Source organism: Buceros rhinoceros, unplaced genomic scaffold, assembly GCF_000710305.1.
Source record: "Buceros rhinoceros silvestris isolate BGI_N320 unplaced genomic scaffold, ASM71030v1 scaffold2140, whole genome shotgun sequence".
NCBI lineage: Eukaryota > Metazoa > Chordata > Aves > Bucerotiformes > Bucerotidae > Buceros > Buceros rhinoceros.
Window position 1 is genome coordinate 114,473 of NW_010391099.1, and position 15,970 is coordinate 130,442.

At 53.2% G+C, this 15,970-nt stretch overlaps 1 protein-coding gene across 1 annotated transcript in view; it reads left to right on the top strand.

The window, feature by feature from the left end:
* DOCK10 (dedicator of cytokinesis 10) overlaps window positions 1-4,357 on the top strand; it is an 85,272-nt gene extending 80,915 nt beyond the window's left edge. The window contains exons 53-56 of the mRNA XM_010140063.1: window positions 220-410; window positions 1,053-1,153; window positions 1,479-1,617; window positions 4,238-4,357. Of these exons, the coding sequence (XP_010138365.1) occupies window positions 220-410; window positions 1,053-1,153; window positions 1,479-1,617; window positions 4,238-4,357 (551 nt within the window). The remainder of the gene's footprint in view (window positions 1-219; window positions 411-1,052; window positions 1,154-1,478; window positions 1,618-4,237) is intronic.
* The last annotated feature ends 11,613 nt before the right edge of the window (window positions 4,358-15,970 follow it).

Sequence of the window (15,970 nt, forward strand, 5' to 3'; positions counted from 1 at the left end):
GCCGTGGTGAATTCAAAAGGAAACGCGCTTCCAGTGCCAGGTCCATCAACATTCAGTGTGGACCCGCTGCGTCTCCTGTCTGCTGGTTAACCCTTAATTTGTGCGGACTGCTGAAGAGAGTGGCTGAGTCCGAAGTGAACACTGTGAATTCAGCAGTGTGCTTTCTTAAACGCTCTCTTTGCGGGTGAGTTTCTCTGACCGTTTCTTGCTTTTGAGCAGCCAGCCACTTGTTCCCCTACGTGAAGAAGCGTATTCAGGTCATCAGCCAAACCAGCACGGAGCTGAACCCTATTGAGGTGGCGATTGATGAGATGTCTAAAAAAGTCTCCGAGCTCAATCAGCTTTGCACAATGGAAGAGGTGGACATGATCCGACTGCAGCTCAAGCTCCAGGGAAGCGTCAGTGTCAAGGTAATGACAATCTGCCTTTTCCTCTTTTTTTCTTATTTTTTTTCCATGCATTTACCTAAATTTTTGTTCTGATTTTCCACATCTCTGACTTGTTTTCTCTATTTTATATTTTTGGAATATAATACAATATTTTGTATTCCAGTGCTATTTGGAGCCCACTCTAAAAACATTAAAAAAAAGTTTTCCACGGATATGTGTGCAAATATAACTGTTTCACTCAAATCTTCTCTAACTAAATGTTAAGCCCTTTCTAACAAGACCATCACAGGTGAGAGTACAGCCAAGCTCACAGATAGGTTACAGGGAGTTTTCTTAGGCTTGGTTTTGCCCTTTCCTCATTAGAGAAGCTGGGACTGGTGGGAGGTGGCTGTGTTTCTGGTGCCATCATTAAAATGCTGCCGGATGTAGAGCTTTCTAGGTGGTTGACTAGCAGAGGACTTTCTAAGGCCCGTGATGATCTGCCGCTTGTGCGGGGCTGAGCAGCTCCCTCGTCTTCAGTAAGCTGCTCAGCTCATGCGGGTGACAGCAGGAGTGAGGTGATGCTCTCCACAGAGGCTTGGTTGCCCGAGGCCAGTCCCCAGGCGAGAGAATGTGACCACAAATTGCTCAGTCTCTGCACCTGACTGTGTCTTTTTCCCCCAGGTAAATGCTGGACCAATGGCCTATGCTCGAGCTTTTCTTGAAGAGTCAAATGCTAAGAGATACCCTGATAATCAAGTGAAGCTGCTGAAGGAAATCTTCAGGTAAACCTCACGTTTAGACTTCCCACCCTCTGCACGGTATGAGTAGGTGTGACGTGAGATCGGGGGGAATCGAGCCAGGCTCATTTATGGCTGCATTTACCCCATCCTACATGTCATTCCCAGGAAAAAACAGGTACTGAAGTTCTGGGCTATCCCAGTAGCCCCAGTGCCTCGTCATGTGGGGATGAGTTCTGAGGTTCACATCTCACAAGGTGTGGTTTACAAGGGGGAGGAGGAGCGGTGCAGTAGTGTGTGTGTGTGTGTATATGTCTAGTCCATGACTACAGAATCGGTGAGATTGCTCTTTCTGGTTTTGTGCTTGCAGGCAGTTTGCAGAAGCGTGTGGACACGCTCTTGATGTCAACGAGCGCCTCATTAAGGAGGATCAGTTTGAGTACCAAGGGGAGATGAAGTCCCATTACAAGGACATGCTCAGCGAGCTCTCGGTGGTTATGAACGAGCAGGTTCGATCATCCCCTTTGGTGCTGGTTGGGCTGAGTGAGGGTGGTTAATCGTGTCTTCCAGTGATAGATGAAGCTGTAGAGCAAAATCCCATCAGTAAAACCTGGCAGTGCAACAGGCCCAGAGAAAACAGAGCTCTGGTTTTATCTTCCCCTCCCTCTTTTCTTAAACCAGCTGTATTATTTACAGTGGATCTGCTGGTTCAGCCTGTCTCGCTGCCAGTTGAGAAGTTCACTGTTCTCGAGTCTTACGGCAGAGCGGGGTCTAGAGCGTAGGAAGATAATCAGGTCAACAAGTGCTTTATGCTTTGCTTGCTTTGGTGTATTTAATTAAAACAGCAAATTGCTTTTAAGACCCAGCTTGTAACTGGAGGAGGTGTCTGTAGAGTTTGTGTTCAGCTCTGTCAAAGCACGTGCCGTGTATTTCAGCCGTTAGCAGCTTCAGGAGGACAAGCGGGCGTGAAATACGTCCCCCAGTGCTGAGCGGGGCTGCAGCGTGCGCGCTCGCAGCTCTTCGGTGGCTGTGTCTCTGCAGATAGTTTTTATCTCTGTTTAAATATTGAGTGATGTGGCAGTCTAAAGTGCAAATTAAATCACGCAGCTCCCCCAAGGGTCTGATTGGCATCCCATCAGCCTGTGCTGTTATTCATTGTCGCATGTGAGGAGGAGGAGGGGTTACCGGGGCTTTTGGGCCATTGCGACGTGTACCGGGGGACCAAGCTGGTTCTTCCTAGGGTGTCAAGCTGTGTGATGGCTTTGGAGGTCTGGTGTATGCGGGGAGGGGTCGAGCTCTGGGGTGGTTGAGTTCTGCGAGTTGCGATCCCTTCCTGTCCAGGTGTGTAAAGACTGTGTGAACCTCCAGCATTCCAGTGATGTTACCATAACCATCGTTTAGCACTGTTTTACGTGAAGGGTGGAAGTGTTTACTCAGTGTCCACTCCTCTCCCCTGGCAGTCGCTCTGGTCAGCGTGGGCAGGCAGGACCGTGTTCTCACGTGAACGGCTGTTCCCCCAGCATGGGAAATGTCCCATCCACCTAAAGGAGCCAGGAGCAGCCCACCAGTTTCGGCACTCACAAAATACTTGGAGAGTTCTGTTTAACACTCACCCCTCTGTTTGCATCACTGAGCTTCTGGGGTTTTCGGGGGAGAACTCCGCGCTGCGCAGAGTGTTGCCACGGAGAAGTCATTTGCCGTAAGCTGTGGCTGAAATATTTATGTGGCAGCTGGAAAGCTTGAGGCTCTCTTGTAGCCGCGCCGCGTGCTTCACACCAGTAAGGTTTGCCATCTTGCCCGTATAGTTCTCAGGAGGGTTTTGTTTGCTCGCCCACTGACGCTGACTCTTTCATCACCATGTTTTTCTCTTCTTTTGTTGTGTTTTGTTTTTCTTTTCTGACAGCTCTGTCATGGTCCTTGCTTGTACAGCTTCTCCTCTTCCCTGTCTAACATTTCCCTCAATACTATAGCCAAAAGTGGTATGTTCATTTTTCTTACATCTATTTTTTTCTTTAAATGTCATGTACTTTCCTCACTTGCTGTTTTTTCTACTTGGAATGTTTGTTTAGTTTCGTGTCTAATGACTCCCTTGCTCAGGGAGTTAAAACCAGAAGGTCTGTGTGTGATGTGTTGTCCACGGGCAGAGTCGGGACATGTGTCCTTCAGGATCCTAGTCATCACCTTGGGGTGGTCCGTGGAGCAGCTCCACAAGAGTCTCCTAATGCAAGAGCAGGTGCTAGCAGTAGCCAAAGCAGCTGCACGGGTGAGGGCCAGGGACGAATGGTGCAGAGACGTACCAGTTAAGCCAAGCCCCCTTGGCCCATGAGCGTGGTCCCCATTCACAGCCCTGCCCACCACACTGCTCATGGCCCTGCGCTGGGGCACAGGCTGAGGCCACGCTGGGGTGCGGTGGAGAGCCCGGATGCACGCGGTTCAGACAGACCAGTACAGCCCAGTGCAACAGCAGCCACCCCCAGCTCTCCTCTTCTGTCACCCTGGGGCAGAGCATTGGGTTTGGGACGCAGGCGGGTCAGAGGGTGTGAGATGCCCCTGACCAGGGATAACGGAGGGGGGTCGACGGAGTACGATGACGCCTGGAGCTTTGTGAAGGAGAGAGGTTTCCCTTCCGCGGCTGAAGGCTGCGTGGTCGGTGGGCAGGGCTCATGTCTCTGCTGCGGGTGCTTCAGCACCTCAGCCTGGCCACTGGTCCAGTCGCTGCCAAGGGGGATGCTGCACGCCTCGGCGACAGCGTGGGCACAGCTGGGGCCGCGGTCAGGAGGTGCCCACGCGGGTGTCTGCTGAGCGTGTAAAACTCAGCGACTTCTCAGTTGGGTTCGTATGAGTTGATAGAGAAACAGCGCTGGGGAACCTCGTGAAGCAGAAGCCCAGCCCAGCCCCGTTCATCCCCCGGGCTTGGAGGATGCCCTCCCTCCCACCGCAGCCCCTGGTCACATCTGTGTCCCTGGGCAGAGGTCCTTCTCCTCCGTCAGACCCTTAGCACCACTGGGGTGTGTGATCACTAAAAAAGGGGAAATCCTCGGCTAAACAGTGAACACTTCAGACACCAAACCACTCGGTTCTCCCTCCCTGTGTCTCTTACTTTCTTTCTCTTTTCTTTTTTATGAGAAGATTTCGTACAAGGAGGACTCGGCAAAGCAGCCAGGAATGGAGCGCACGTACTCACGGGTCATCACTAGAGCCAGCTCCTCTGCGCCAGCAGCCACCACCCCAGCAAATGCCGATGCTTGACCGCAGCCTCAGGAGGACCTGGGGAGGCTGGCGGGGGGCATTTGGTTCTTTGGGGTCTTTTTTTTTCCTTTTTAGATTAATAGTACTGAAAATTAATCACGGACAATGCCAGGAAAAGGATTTGTGGGTTATTGTTTTAATTTATTGGAAGTCTTCACAGTGTTATTTTTTAAAACTGCGAGCTCAATTTTTTTTTTATTATTATTATTATTTTGATCGCCCCAATATTTGCACAGCCCCTACCCTTTTGTTTTGTTGTTGTCGGTTTTTGGGCTCTGAGCAGCCTTTGTTAAGCCAGGCTGATGATAAAATTCCCATTGAACGGCTAGTTACACCGCAGACCCTAAGTTTGCTATAAATTATAATATATCTAATCCGAAGTCCTAGTATACATATATTTTAAAGGTCAGAGTGGATGTTTTATAACAGTTAAAGTATATTGCAGTTGTAAATAGAAGATGTGTAAAATATGTCATTTTTACAAAATTTAAAAAGTATCTTTTTAGTTAATTATGACGGTACTAAGAATATGGATAACATTTCAGTTACCATCATATTAAAATATTTGTGTATGTGTACAAAAGCGTCCATAAAATCTTCTCTTTGAAGGTCTGTGCCCTGGTTCATTCCCGTGTCAGTGCTTTGCAGCACGGTGGAGGCCAGGATGCCTCCCGCATCCCCGCTGCCCCTGGTGGTGTGGTTGCAGATAGGGTCATCTATGACCATCTCCAGAGCTTTGGGTTCCCTCCCTGGCCCCAGACTGAGGCCACCGCAGGGAGCAGGACCTTGGTGTAGTCCTCCTGCTTGAGGCCAGGCAAGCTCTGCCCTTCCTCTGAAGCTCATAGTTCCAGATTTTCCCCAGGACTGTTGGCACCTCACGTGCCTCTGGTGAGGTGTTTGGGTTTCTGCGTCGTGTTGGGTGAGGTGGAGCAGTTCTGCCTGCTCTCACGAGTCCTCTTTGACCTCGACACTCCTGCACTGTCATGCCTTTGCCTGTAGAAGGTTGCTTTTTTGGGGGATCCCTGCTCGCCCTGCACGTGTGTTAGGATTTTCTCTTCTCCACAGTTCCATCAGGCTGTGGCTCATTTTTCCTGGAGAAACCCTGGTGATACCCCTGATCCTCTGCAGGTTCACAAGTGTTTGCCCAGGTCAGAGGCCAGCACGAGGTCTTGTTCCATGGGGATGCCAGAAGGGTTTGTCCAGCGTGCTGCCTGATTCTGCCCTCCTGCCTCCTTTCCTTGTCCCATAACACCCCCAGTTCACAACTGGAGAAACTCAGCTCGGGCTGTAGCTTTGCCCTGTGGCCAAGGGTGGCCCCTAAATTCACCTCAGCTGTACGTGCTAAGGAGAAGAGCCACCATCCGGTCCCTGCCACTGCTGCCAGCAGGTCTGGGGTTCTTCAGAAGAAACCTTTGCTGGGAGATGGAACCCACATGGTGTTCTGTCTTCTTTCCTGGTGGGGGAAGAGGGGAGCGGTGGGTGGGGATGGGCCATCTCCAGCGTAAGCCTGTGCCTTGGTGATAGCTGCTCCCCAGCATCAACCGTGCGGCTGGGCCCGGAGCCAGGCACCTTCCTCATCCTCACCCTGAAAAGCCCAGCTCCGCTCTTTGGACACCGCACTGTTCACAGCCCACGGACTGCTGAAAGGAACGATTTCTGGGCCAGACTTTAACCTGCTTTGTATGGCATACATAGCAGTAGACGAAGTTACCTACTGGTTTGGGGTAACCAGTTACCAGTGGTGACAGCGGCAGTCTGCAGTGCAGAGGAGGTAAGTCTGAGCTTCAAACCTCGTCCCTCGCTTTGCTGGTCTTACTTTGCATTTGCTGTGATTTGTGTTCGTGGGTGGGTCCTTCAGAAGCCACTGAGGAGCTTCGGAGACAGCCTGTTTCTAAATAACGTTCACAAGAACTGAGCAACTCAATCTGCTGGGCATCTTTGGGATTGCAGAAGCATGCTTGGCACGGAGGGAGCGTTGCGAGCTGACACCAGGCTGGTTGGAACCCAGGCTGGGCTCCGTAAAGCAGAGCTGAGGAGGTCCCGGGACTGTTTCCTCAAGAGCGGTGCACACAAACTGAGTTTCATGTGTAAGTCGAAGGGTGGTGGGGTTTGGTTTGTTTGAAGCCACCAGCTCTGCCACCTCCAGCGAGCGTCTGAAAGTGCAGCCCGTATTCTGGCTGTTAGCTCATTGCTGGGGCTAGCGATGCCCTTTCCAAACTCTCGGGATCACATGAGGTCTATGCTGATTTTTTTTCCGCCGAAAGCTGCACCCTGAGACTCCCTTTTGTCTAAGGCAGCCGCAAGAACACAGTCAGCTGTTCTCGGAGCGGAGGTTTTCTCTGGTAAATTATTTCACAGTGTGTTCTTACAGCTGGGTTTGTTTTTCAGCTGCTTTTCAAAGCGATTCTTGGGACTTGCTTTATTTCAAATATTTGGACAATTTTAAAATAAATGCCCAACAAACATCTACCGCTTGTTTTCTTTAACACACAAATAACCAGCTCAGGGCAGGTAAAACACGCACAGAGAAGAGCAGAACAGGGAGAGGAGCACGTACAGGAGCAGACGCACCTTCCCACCACTGACGTCCCGCGGTTTTATCTCCTTCTGCGGGAGGAGGCTGGGGAAAGGCTCCCTTCGGCGGAGCTCTTCCTGTGACAGCCTCAAGTCAAGCCACCTTAAAGCACAGAAAAAACAATTGGTGTTTGTTCCATCGTAGCAGCCACCCCAGCACCCCGGAAGGAGGTAAGCGTTGTGCATGTTTAATGTTTAATCACATCGCTGGTGACAGCCAGCCACACCCCAAGGCTTACAGTTCAGTTAGAGGGAGACGTGCTGCATGTTTAATAGGAATCATTCCTCACCGGCTAATTATATCTTAACGTTCGCAGGAGGGATGTTAGGTTGGAAATGCAGCGTTGATCTGGACAGGGATGGTTTGTTTTTTTTAATTGGTTTATTATCATGGCAGGCCTGGCTCTGGGGAAAACTGAAAGCTTTGAATGTGGGGTCTTGGGTGTGAAAAGCACTGTCCTACGTGTCGTGAGAAGCACCAGCTGCATGGACATTTCCCTTCGGTTCTGAACGTTTTTAGAACCAGTACTGACTACTCAGCTGTAACTAGTACAGGAGGACACCCAACCATCATCAGGGCAGGGGCTGCCACAGGACAGAGTTCACCCCAGCGTGGTGGGTGATCCAGGCAGCCACCCTGGCAGGGTGGGCTTGCAGCAGAGCCCGCTGACCCCAGCTGGGGTGCCCACGGCTCTGCCCTGCATAGGGACCTTCTAGCAGCTTCTCGGTTTGCATGCGTGGGGAATGGCTCTGGGCAGCCGGGGGTTGGCAGGGCAGCTCGGGGAGGAAATGAGAACATTATTATTCTTTTCAAGAGCAGTCCAGCACAGTTCCTTGGTAAAATCCTAGCTATGGAAAATAGAAAGGAACTTTCCTACCTCCCAGGCACATGTTGGAACATTTGGAGATGGAAAATGGCAAGTACAATGAAACGAGCAGGGTTAGGAGGAGGTTGTTGTAGCATCTAGAGCGTCAGACCAAAAGAGGAGGAGTGGTTTTAAGGCAGAACAGCAGAAAGTTCACTGGGGAGATCCTCCTCGTTAGCAGGCTGGTGTCTCTTCTACAGGTATAGCCTCAAGATTCCAATTACCGGCCCCCGAGCGGTTGTGGCTCAGGGCACCGCAGGAGGTGATGCTGCTGCTGCAAGGAGGGAGTGTTGTGCCTTACAGAGGTTTGGGACCAGTCCTGGGCAGCTGCCCATGTCCCAGGCCCTGGGGGGCATCCAGGGGGCCCACTGAGGTGGGAATAATGAGCGTCCTTCAGGCCAGGAGCTGTAGTCCACAATGGGGAACGTGTGCAGGTGCTCGGGACACTTTGGTACGTTGGCAGTGTGCGGGTATTGTTGGGGAGTTCTCGGTACTGCCAAGCTGCGATCATAGTGACTGACTTCTCTGTACCGGCTGTTGAGGTTCTTGGTTGCTAAAGCAAGTGCCTCAGTGTGGGCATCTCCCCCTGAACAGCAGCACGTTTCCCTTTTTCCAACTACCCCCCCAGCTTCGCTGAAGGTGCCTTTTCCATTGGCCACGATCGCTCCCTCTTGTTGGAGGGAGCTGGGAGGGGGGGACGTGCCCTGCGGTAGATTCTCGTGACCTGCAGATGCCCCGTGCTGCCTCCCCCGTAGTTCTGAGTGGCGGCTGAGCTGTACCTGCGCAGGTTGCGTATGGTGTGGTACACACCATAGCCGCATGGGTACACACCAGAAAAAGTGTATGGGAGGGGTGTATGTTGTGTTTGAGAAAAGAAAACCGAGTAAGAAATAATGATTGTGCCCTGCGGTAGATTCTCGTGACCTGCAGATGCCCCGTGCTGCCTCCCCCGTAGTTCTGAGTGGCGGCTGAGCTGTACCTGCGCAGGTTGCGTATGGTGTGGTACACACCATAGCCGCATGGGTACACACCAGAAAAAGTGTATGGGAGGGGTGTATGTTGTGTTTGAGAAAAGAAAACCGAGTAAGAAATAATGATTATTTTGAATTTTAGGGTGGATTTTCTGCTCGGTGCTGCCCGTGAGGCCGTCTGCCGTGTGTGACAGCTGGGGTTAACGTGGGAGCTGTCTGTGCAGGGAACTGCGGGCTCAGCTCTGAAAACCTCCAGCTGAGCACAGAGATTTCCTTGCATCAGGCACGGGTTTGTGCTCCGCAGCATACCTGGTGCTTGCAGGGAGCTGGCACAAACCAGACGAATTCTGATATTCCAGACTGACTCGAGGATGCATTTAAAGGGAGAGAGATCCAGAGGCTGGGAAACACAACACGGGGGCCTGAAGCGCTCTCTGAAAGGTCTGACCTGTTTCCACAGCCTTGCGTCACTGCCAGCCCCCTCCAGAACCACAGCCAGGGTTTGCAGGTGTGACTCAGATCTCCGAGTTCCTGTTTTCCCGTGTTCAGCCTGGTTGTTCCGCAAGTCCAGAGCATCCCCTGCTGGAAACCCCTCTCGGAGACTGGATCCTCCACATCAAGGCAGCGCTGAGGAGCTCTCTGGGTTGCGTGCACCAGGCTGGAGGTTCGCCGTGTTGCCCGGGTACGTGGCTCCCTGCAGCCACCCAAGCGGCCAGGGGGTGGTTGTTGGTGAGGCTTGGGTGGGTTTGTGGTGTTTGCAGGGTTTAAGCACACTCAGGCAAAGGTCCTTGCAAATGAAAACAGATGCTCAATGGACATGGACAAGGGGAACAATTACCTGCTAAACAGACTAGTCCAGTAACTCCCTTTGTGCTCTGTCTAATTGGGTTATGAGACCTCAGAATGCTTTAAACATTGATTGCTTTTCCCCCTTTTGTTTTCTTTCCGGGAGGCTGTGCAGCTCGCTCCTCTCAACAGCGTGAGCACGAGACCCTGCTCCGACATGGTTAAAAGGGAGCGATTAATTAGTGATGAGTTAAGGCAAGATTTCATCCCTGTGCAAAGCAGTGGCTTTAGCTCTCGCATGCCTGGCTACACGTGAGGCTGCTGAACGTTTCCACAGGGTCTGTCCCCGCCACGTCCTTTCCAAATGCTGTGGGTCGTGCCCGTGCCCCGTGTCCTCGTCCCACACGGTTTGCTGCCGCCCTGCTTCTCCCCAGTCCGTGTCACGGGGAGAGCGCTGGTGCAGCCCTGCAGTCACCTTCTTGGGCTCGTCCTGCCCATCCGCTGGGTCATTTTCATTCTGCCTGAGCGTGCTCGGGAAAACAGCTTTGTGCAGGAGTGACGCGTGTCAGGTGCTGTTCATGGTCTGGTGCGATGCAGGCAGATGGGAAGGTGGGGCTGGCTTTTACCTCTTGATTATAACAGGGCAGCCACCGAGCATTAAACGAGAAGAGCATTCTGGGGTCAAATTTTTACATCAGAGTTACTCATCCCTTCAGATGTACGGGAGCAAAATGATCCAAAGCATACAGCAGCAAAACTTGAAGAACATCTCTTCTTTATTTGTTATTAAATCCACTGAAACAGTCACGTTACTTCCTTAAGCTGTATCGATCCAGCAGAGAATTAGGCTTTTTTTGCACCATAACGAAGCATAAAGCATAAGCAGGAACCAAGCGTGGGCTCGGTGTGCAGTGAAGTTCTTGCCCAGGAGCAGCAGGAAGGATTTGGCATTGACCCTGACTAGTGCTGCGGTAACGCTGTCACCTGGTCTTTTTTTAATACGGTGAATCAATCCATCATTGCTGAAATTCACAGCTGTAACAGCAAACCCTCCCTGGAGAGAGCTGCCCTGGCAGGGGTCCTGGCGCGGGGCTGATGGAGCTGGGAGCCGCATTCTCCCCGGTGAGCTCCGTGTCGGGGCGGGTAGGCTGCTGGGTGTCTCCTCCAGCCCGTCCCAGCAGGGCTGGGGTGCGATGCAGCGTTGCTGGTCCTCACCTGCGCACCGGTGAGGTGTGGTGCCTCATGGAGGAGTGTGATGCTAGGTAAGAGGGAAGGGTGCTTGTTTGTCACCAAGTATTAATAAAAAGAGACTTTCCCACTCCCACAGTATGCCATCTTGGTCCTCTGCCTCCATCCCCTCTCCTCCTCATGCAGGGTGGGGGTGTGCTAGCGCTGCTTTTGTGCACGTTTGTGGGAAGCTGGAGCCCAGGGCTTGTGCTCCACTGGTTGGGTTTAGTCCCAGCAAGAGGGGACTCAGTCTGTCTGCACAGGGGCTCCTGCGCTGGGAGACGTGGCACATCCCCAGTCCAGCAGCAAATTTTAGCGGAGTAGCAATGAGTCCTTTTTGGTTTTTTCTCTCTCTAACCTTCAGGGGAGCAAGAGAGCAGATTTAGATGGCTGGGAAAGCTGTCTGGCCCCGGCGGTAGCTGTGCAGGTGATGTTTTCTGCTGGTGGCAGGCTTCACAACGTCCCTTCACCATTCACAGCCAAGGGACCCCTGTGCTGGGATGCCCTGCAGCAGCCACGTACGTACACACATATCTCACATCACCAGGCTGGGACAGGGAGCTCCAGGATGTCAAGCAGTGGCAGAATGAAGAGCAGAGCAAATCCCGGGTTTGGGTGAAGGCTCCTGCGATCTGGTCACAGGTTTTATGGTGCAACGCTCCTTGGTACGTGGTTCATACCGGCCACTGACACACGGCACATGCTCCAGCAGTCGCATATGTGAGTTGCTGCCAGAAACTCCGCCTCACTGGTGATTCTTGCCCATGAAGAGGTTTGGTGTGACTGAGGGTGACCTCGGGGGTGCCACAGCATGGGCACATGTCTTGAACCCCACTGAATTTACAACCACCAGGTTGTGTGCGTGGAGCTCTCTCTGCTCACGGGGAACGTACTCACCAGCCTGGTGGCCAGTTGAGCTTTGCCAGGTTTTCATTGTCCACAGCTCCTGACTCATCTCCCACCCGTCAACCCCCAGGCAGTGATCGCAGCAGGATGCGGTTACAAGACAAACGCTGTTTTCTCTGGAGTCTCTGACACAACAAAAGGTCCATGCCTGCTCCGGTCTGGTTCCAGTGGAGCAGCAGGCATGGGACCCGAGAAGCAGCTGTCTTCACTGGCAGCCGGGGCGAGCTAATTGCTGAGCTGGCAAGTGTCCCCTGCCACCCGCACCTCCCGCTGCAGGGTGGCAGCAGCAATGGTGTAATTACATGTGAGGGTAGTTGCTGCTCCAGCACCTGGTCCACTTGCTGGAGAAAGAACATAAATTTGAAACCAACACTGGAGGTGCGCTGCTGTGCTCTAAGTCCTCAGGTGACTCCCAAGTGGAGGGGGTTTGGGGTTTGGTTCCAGCTGTTTTGCTCAGCACACGTTGTCCCCAGCATGGGGGCACCTGGATGTGACTTAATCCGGGTCCAAGCACTTTCCAATCCCTGAGTCCAGCTCTTTCCCCTCTGTATGTTGTCATGCCCTCAGCAATGTGCATCTCTCTGGAGGGGAGGAACAAGCTCAGCACAAGCTGATGCTTCTTGTTGACGCAACCTGGAAGGGCTGGAGAGGCAACAGCCCAGACCTGCCAGCAGCTTCGCATCGAGCCCAGACTGACGCCAGCTCCGCAGCAGGGCCTGATGTGCTCTTCCCCTTGCACCGTGGTTTTGTGAGAGATGATGGATGCTGTGGGCTTTGTTGGCAGCCCCAACCTCGAATTCATTTCACCTCTCTGTGTGCAGCCGGAATTGCGCAGCGGCCTCTGGAGAGGCTCCCAGGAGGTGACAGCAGGGCTCACGCAGCTCCTGGTGCCCAGCCTTGTGCCTGTGCCTCTGGAAAAACCAGCAGAGCTGCATGTTCCTGCAGGTCTTACAGCAAGTCTTACCTGCCCTGGCTGGGCACGGCACACTGCTGTAGGTCTGAGGAGGGAGCAAGGACAGGAACCCCTTGGTCCTCACAAAGTGCTTGCTGAAGATGCTGCCCACAGCAGCACATGCCCCAGGGCAAAGCTCCTCGTCTGCATCCCTGCTTTTCTCTCAATTCCGGCCCAACTCCCTGGTAGTAGCTGAGCGGCAGCACCTTCCTCACTTTAACTCTCCTCTGATAGCCTCTGCGACAAACCAAACCGAGTCCTCTCATGTTCTGAGCAGCTCACACCAGCTTTCCTTTCTCCCCCGCCTCCAGCAGCCAATGCGTACACAGCCTGATGCACACACAGCCGGCGGGTCTTTGGACATTCCCGAGTCACGCTTGAGCGCCTGGCAAGGGAATGGTCTCAGAGCAGAAGGTGTGTTGAGTTATTCTCTGCTGGCTTTCTGGCATTCTTGGGTCTGTGTTTTGAAGCGAGCTGGGGGTGGGGAGCCGGTGAGCAGCGCGGAGGATTGGGTTTCTCTTCCTAATGCAAGATTCATGCCCAGGCTGTCTCTCCTTTCACTCCTGGGATGCTGGAGCAGGTGCTGTTCTCCCCCGGCACCCAGGAAGGGGCAGCAGATCCTGCTGTGCCCTTCCAGGAAAGGATCGCTGTAGGGAGCCGGTGAGCAGCGCGGAGGATTGGGTTTCTCTTCCTAATGCAAGATTCATGCCCAGGCTGTCTCTCCTTTCACTCCTGGGATGCTGGAGCAGGTGCTGTTCTCCCCCGGCACCCAGGAAGGGGCAGCAGATCCTGCTGTGCCCTTCCAGGAGAGCTTGAGTTCACCTGCTCCGTCCATCACAGCCGGGGCTGAGCGGGGCGTCTCTTAGCACCCTATCAGCTTTGTTTGGGAATTTAATTTTCCTCTGAGAAATTGCTAATTCTTTTCTGGATGCACAGAGCGAAAGGGAGTACTTCACCCAGGGTGAAGGGAGGGGTGAATCGCTGCCCGGCAAAGGGCAGCCCCTCCCTCTGTGCCACCACGGCCACCGCTGGCCTTTTCGGGTGAACCAGAGGAAATGGGCTCTGTCCTCCTTGATCCTTTTGGAGAAAACCAAAGCGCAGGGGGGCAGGAGGGTTTTCTGATGATGCAGCTGTATCGCGTTGACAGTGATTTGTGCAGGAGTTCAGCTCTGCTCTGAAAAACAAGACCCTAAATGAATAAATCATGGGCCCCCTTATAGTAACTTGAGCACTCAGTCCTGCCCTCCCGGTGGTGGGAGCTGGCTGAGCCCTGCTCGGGGAGGGACTCCCATCTCTGGAGGCTTTTAAGGGCAGGGAGTACCCACTGCTGGCTTAGGAGCTTCTCTGCAGGGCAGGCGCGTTCATGGGGGAGCCATGGAGGGGAACGCGCACCTCCTCCAGGTCATCTGCAAGATGCGTTCCCAAATCAACAAGCTGGAGAGGGAAAACAAAGCCCTGAGGGATGAGCTGCAGGTCTGCGGGCAGAGAGCTGTGCCACCAGAGAGCGAGGCAGCAGGAGGAGCTGGGAACAGCGACGCGAGGAGCCTCGCCGGTGATGGGGAAGGACCCGCTGGCCCCCCAGCAGCCCTGCATGGAAGCACCAAGGCTGGTCCTGCTCCAGCACCAAAGGAGCAGCCAGGTACGGAAGAGCCAGGGCTGTCCATGGGCCCTGCGTGTGGGACCTCCCAGCCCGGCCGTTACGTGTCTGCGGGGAATGGGAGATGAGCCACGAGCCGTTCGATAACTCGATGGGAGTGCTCCAACCTCCCTCAGTGCCCACACCCGAAACCATCTCAGTCTGATCTTTTTAGGAGGAACCTGCATCCCCCAGGCTGAGCTTAGTTGAGTCTTCTGCTGCTGCTCGAGCAAAAGTTCAACTCGGAGAGTTCCATGCAGAATTTGATGTACCAAGTTTTCATGGGCACAGACTATCTCACTCATGCCTGTCCCCGTCTGTTCCAGACAGAGAAGGACCAGCCGTTGTAATCGTGCCGTAACCTCTCTCACCTCAGTAAAAGATGAGGAAAACCTCTATAAACAGTGATGAATGTGTCGCTCGCCTCACGCCAGATGTGCAGTTTCTTTTTGCAGATAACGCAGTTAGTTTTGGCTGGGGGAGAGAGGGGGCAGTCTGTAGGAATAAACTCTTCACAGTTTTATCAGAGGAGAAAACAGAAATACTCCTCGGTTATCAAAGTCTGGAGGATTTAATGAAGTGGGAATTGGAGCACAGTGCTGTTTGGTGAGAAGCAGATACCTAGACTTGGATGCAGTTGTTGGTGGCCTCCTTGCCTGGTGTCTGTCGTGTCCAGCCCGCTGGAAAACAGCTTCTCTAACGCAGCTCCTTGGCACTAGTCTGGTGTGTGTGAGGAGTCGCAGCTGCCCTTACAGCCCCCATGCCCTGCGGGTCTGGTGGCTGACACGGCCTCAGCTCTGAACCGGCCTCCCAGAAGGGTCCCAGCTGTACAGAATTTTTTTGAGTGGAAAGAGAGTGATTAAAAATACACTGGGGATATTCAAGTTCTCATGGTTAATATTGTTCCTAGCTCTGCTTCTGTCTCTGCTGCCCAGATACCACCATGACCGTGCGGCGCTACTCCACCACCTCGCCGGCGCCCGCCCCTTCCAGCACGAGGTGTTATCATGCCAGCAAGAGACCTCTGAGCAACGGGCTCCCGGAGACGCTGGGCAGTGCCCAGCCAGCAGCCCCTCCTGCTGCAGCATGTCCCACCAGTGGGGAGGAAAAGAAGGGGCTTTAGCAGACCCTGGCCAGCAGCCCACCCTGCAGTCACTCCAGCCCAGGCAAGCTGTTTCAGGAGCACGTCGGTAAGTGCAGGTAGGTTCCGCTCGCCCTCCCAGCATCACCACCTGGGCTGGCTGCAGGTTTCACCCAGTGACATCCATGGACATTGCTTCGGGGTTTAGTTTGTTATCACTCAATGTGCCTGAATCTACGCAGGCGCTGAGCCGACAGCAGACCCCTTTGGGGGACTTGTCCTTGCAATGCCTGAAGATTGCCGGGAGTAGAAGAGAGAGGCAGGGGGGTGAGATCTTCTGTCCATTAAAGCCAGGCAGAGTTTTGCTGATCCATGTGTTGTTCTGACCCACCAAGCTTGAAAGGGATTTTTAAACCTGGAACGAGAAGAGTGGAGATCTCAAAGAACTCTGAACAATGCTTTTAAAACGTGATTAATGTGGCTCGTGGAATCAGATGCTCAGTATTGCGTTTCCTCTGTAATTGAAGCATTACAAGTTAATGCTTTCAGCCCTCAGGAGAGTATTCTCAGGACAGCATCTCAATTAAGTGTAGTAGCTGCTGGACGAGCCCTGA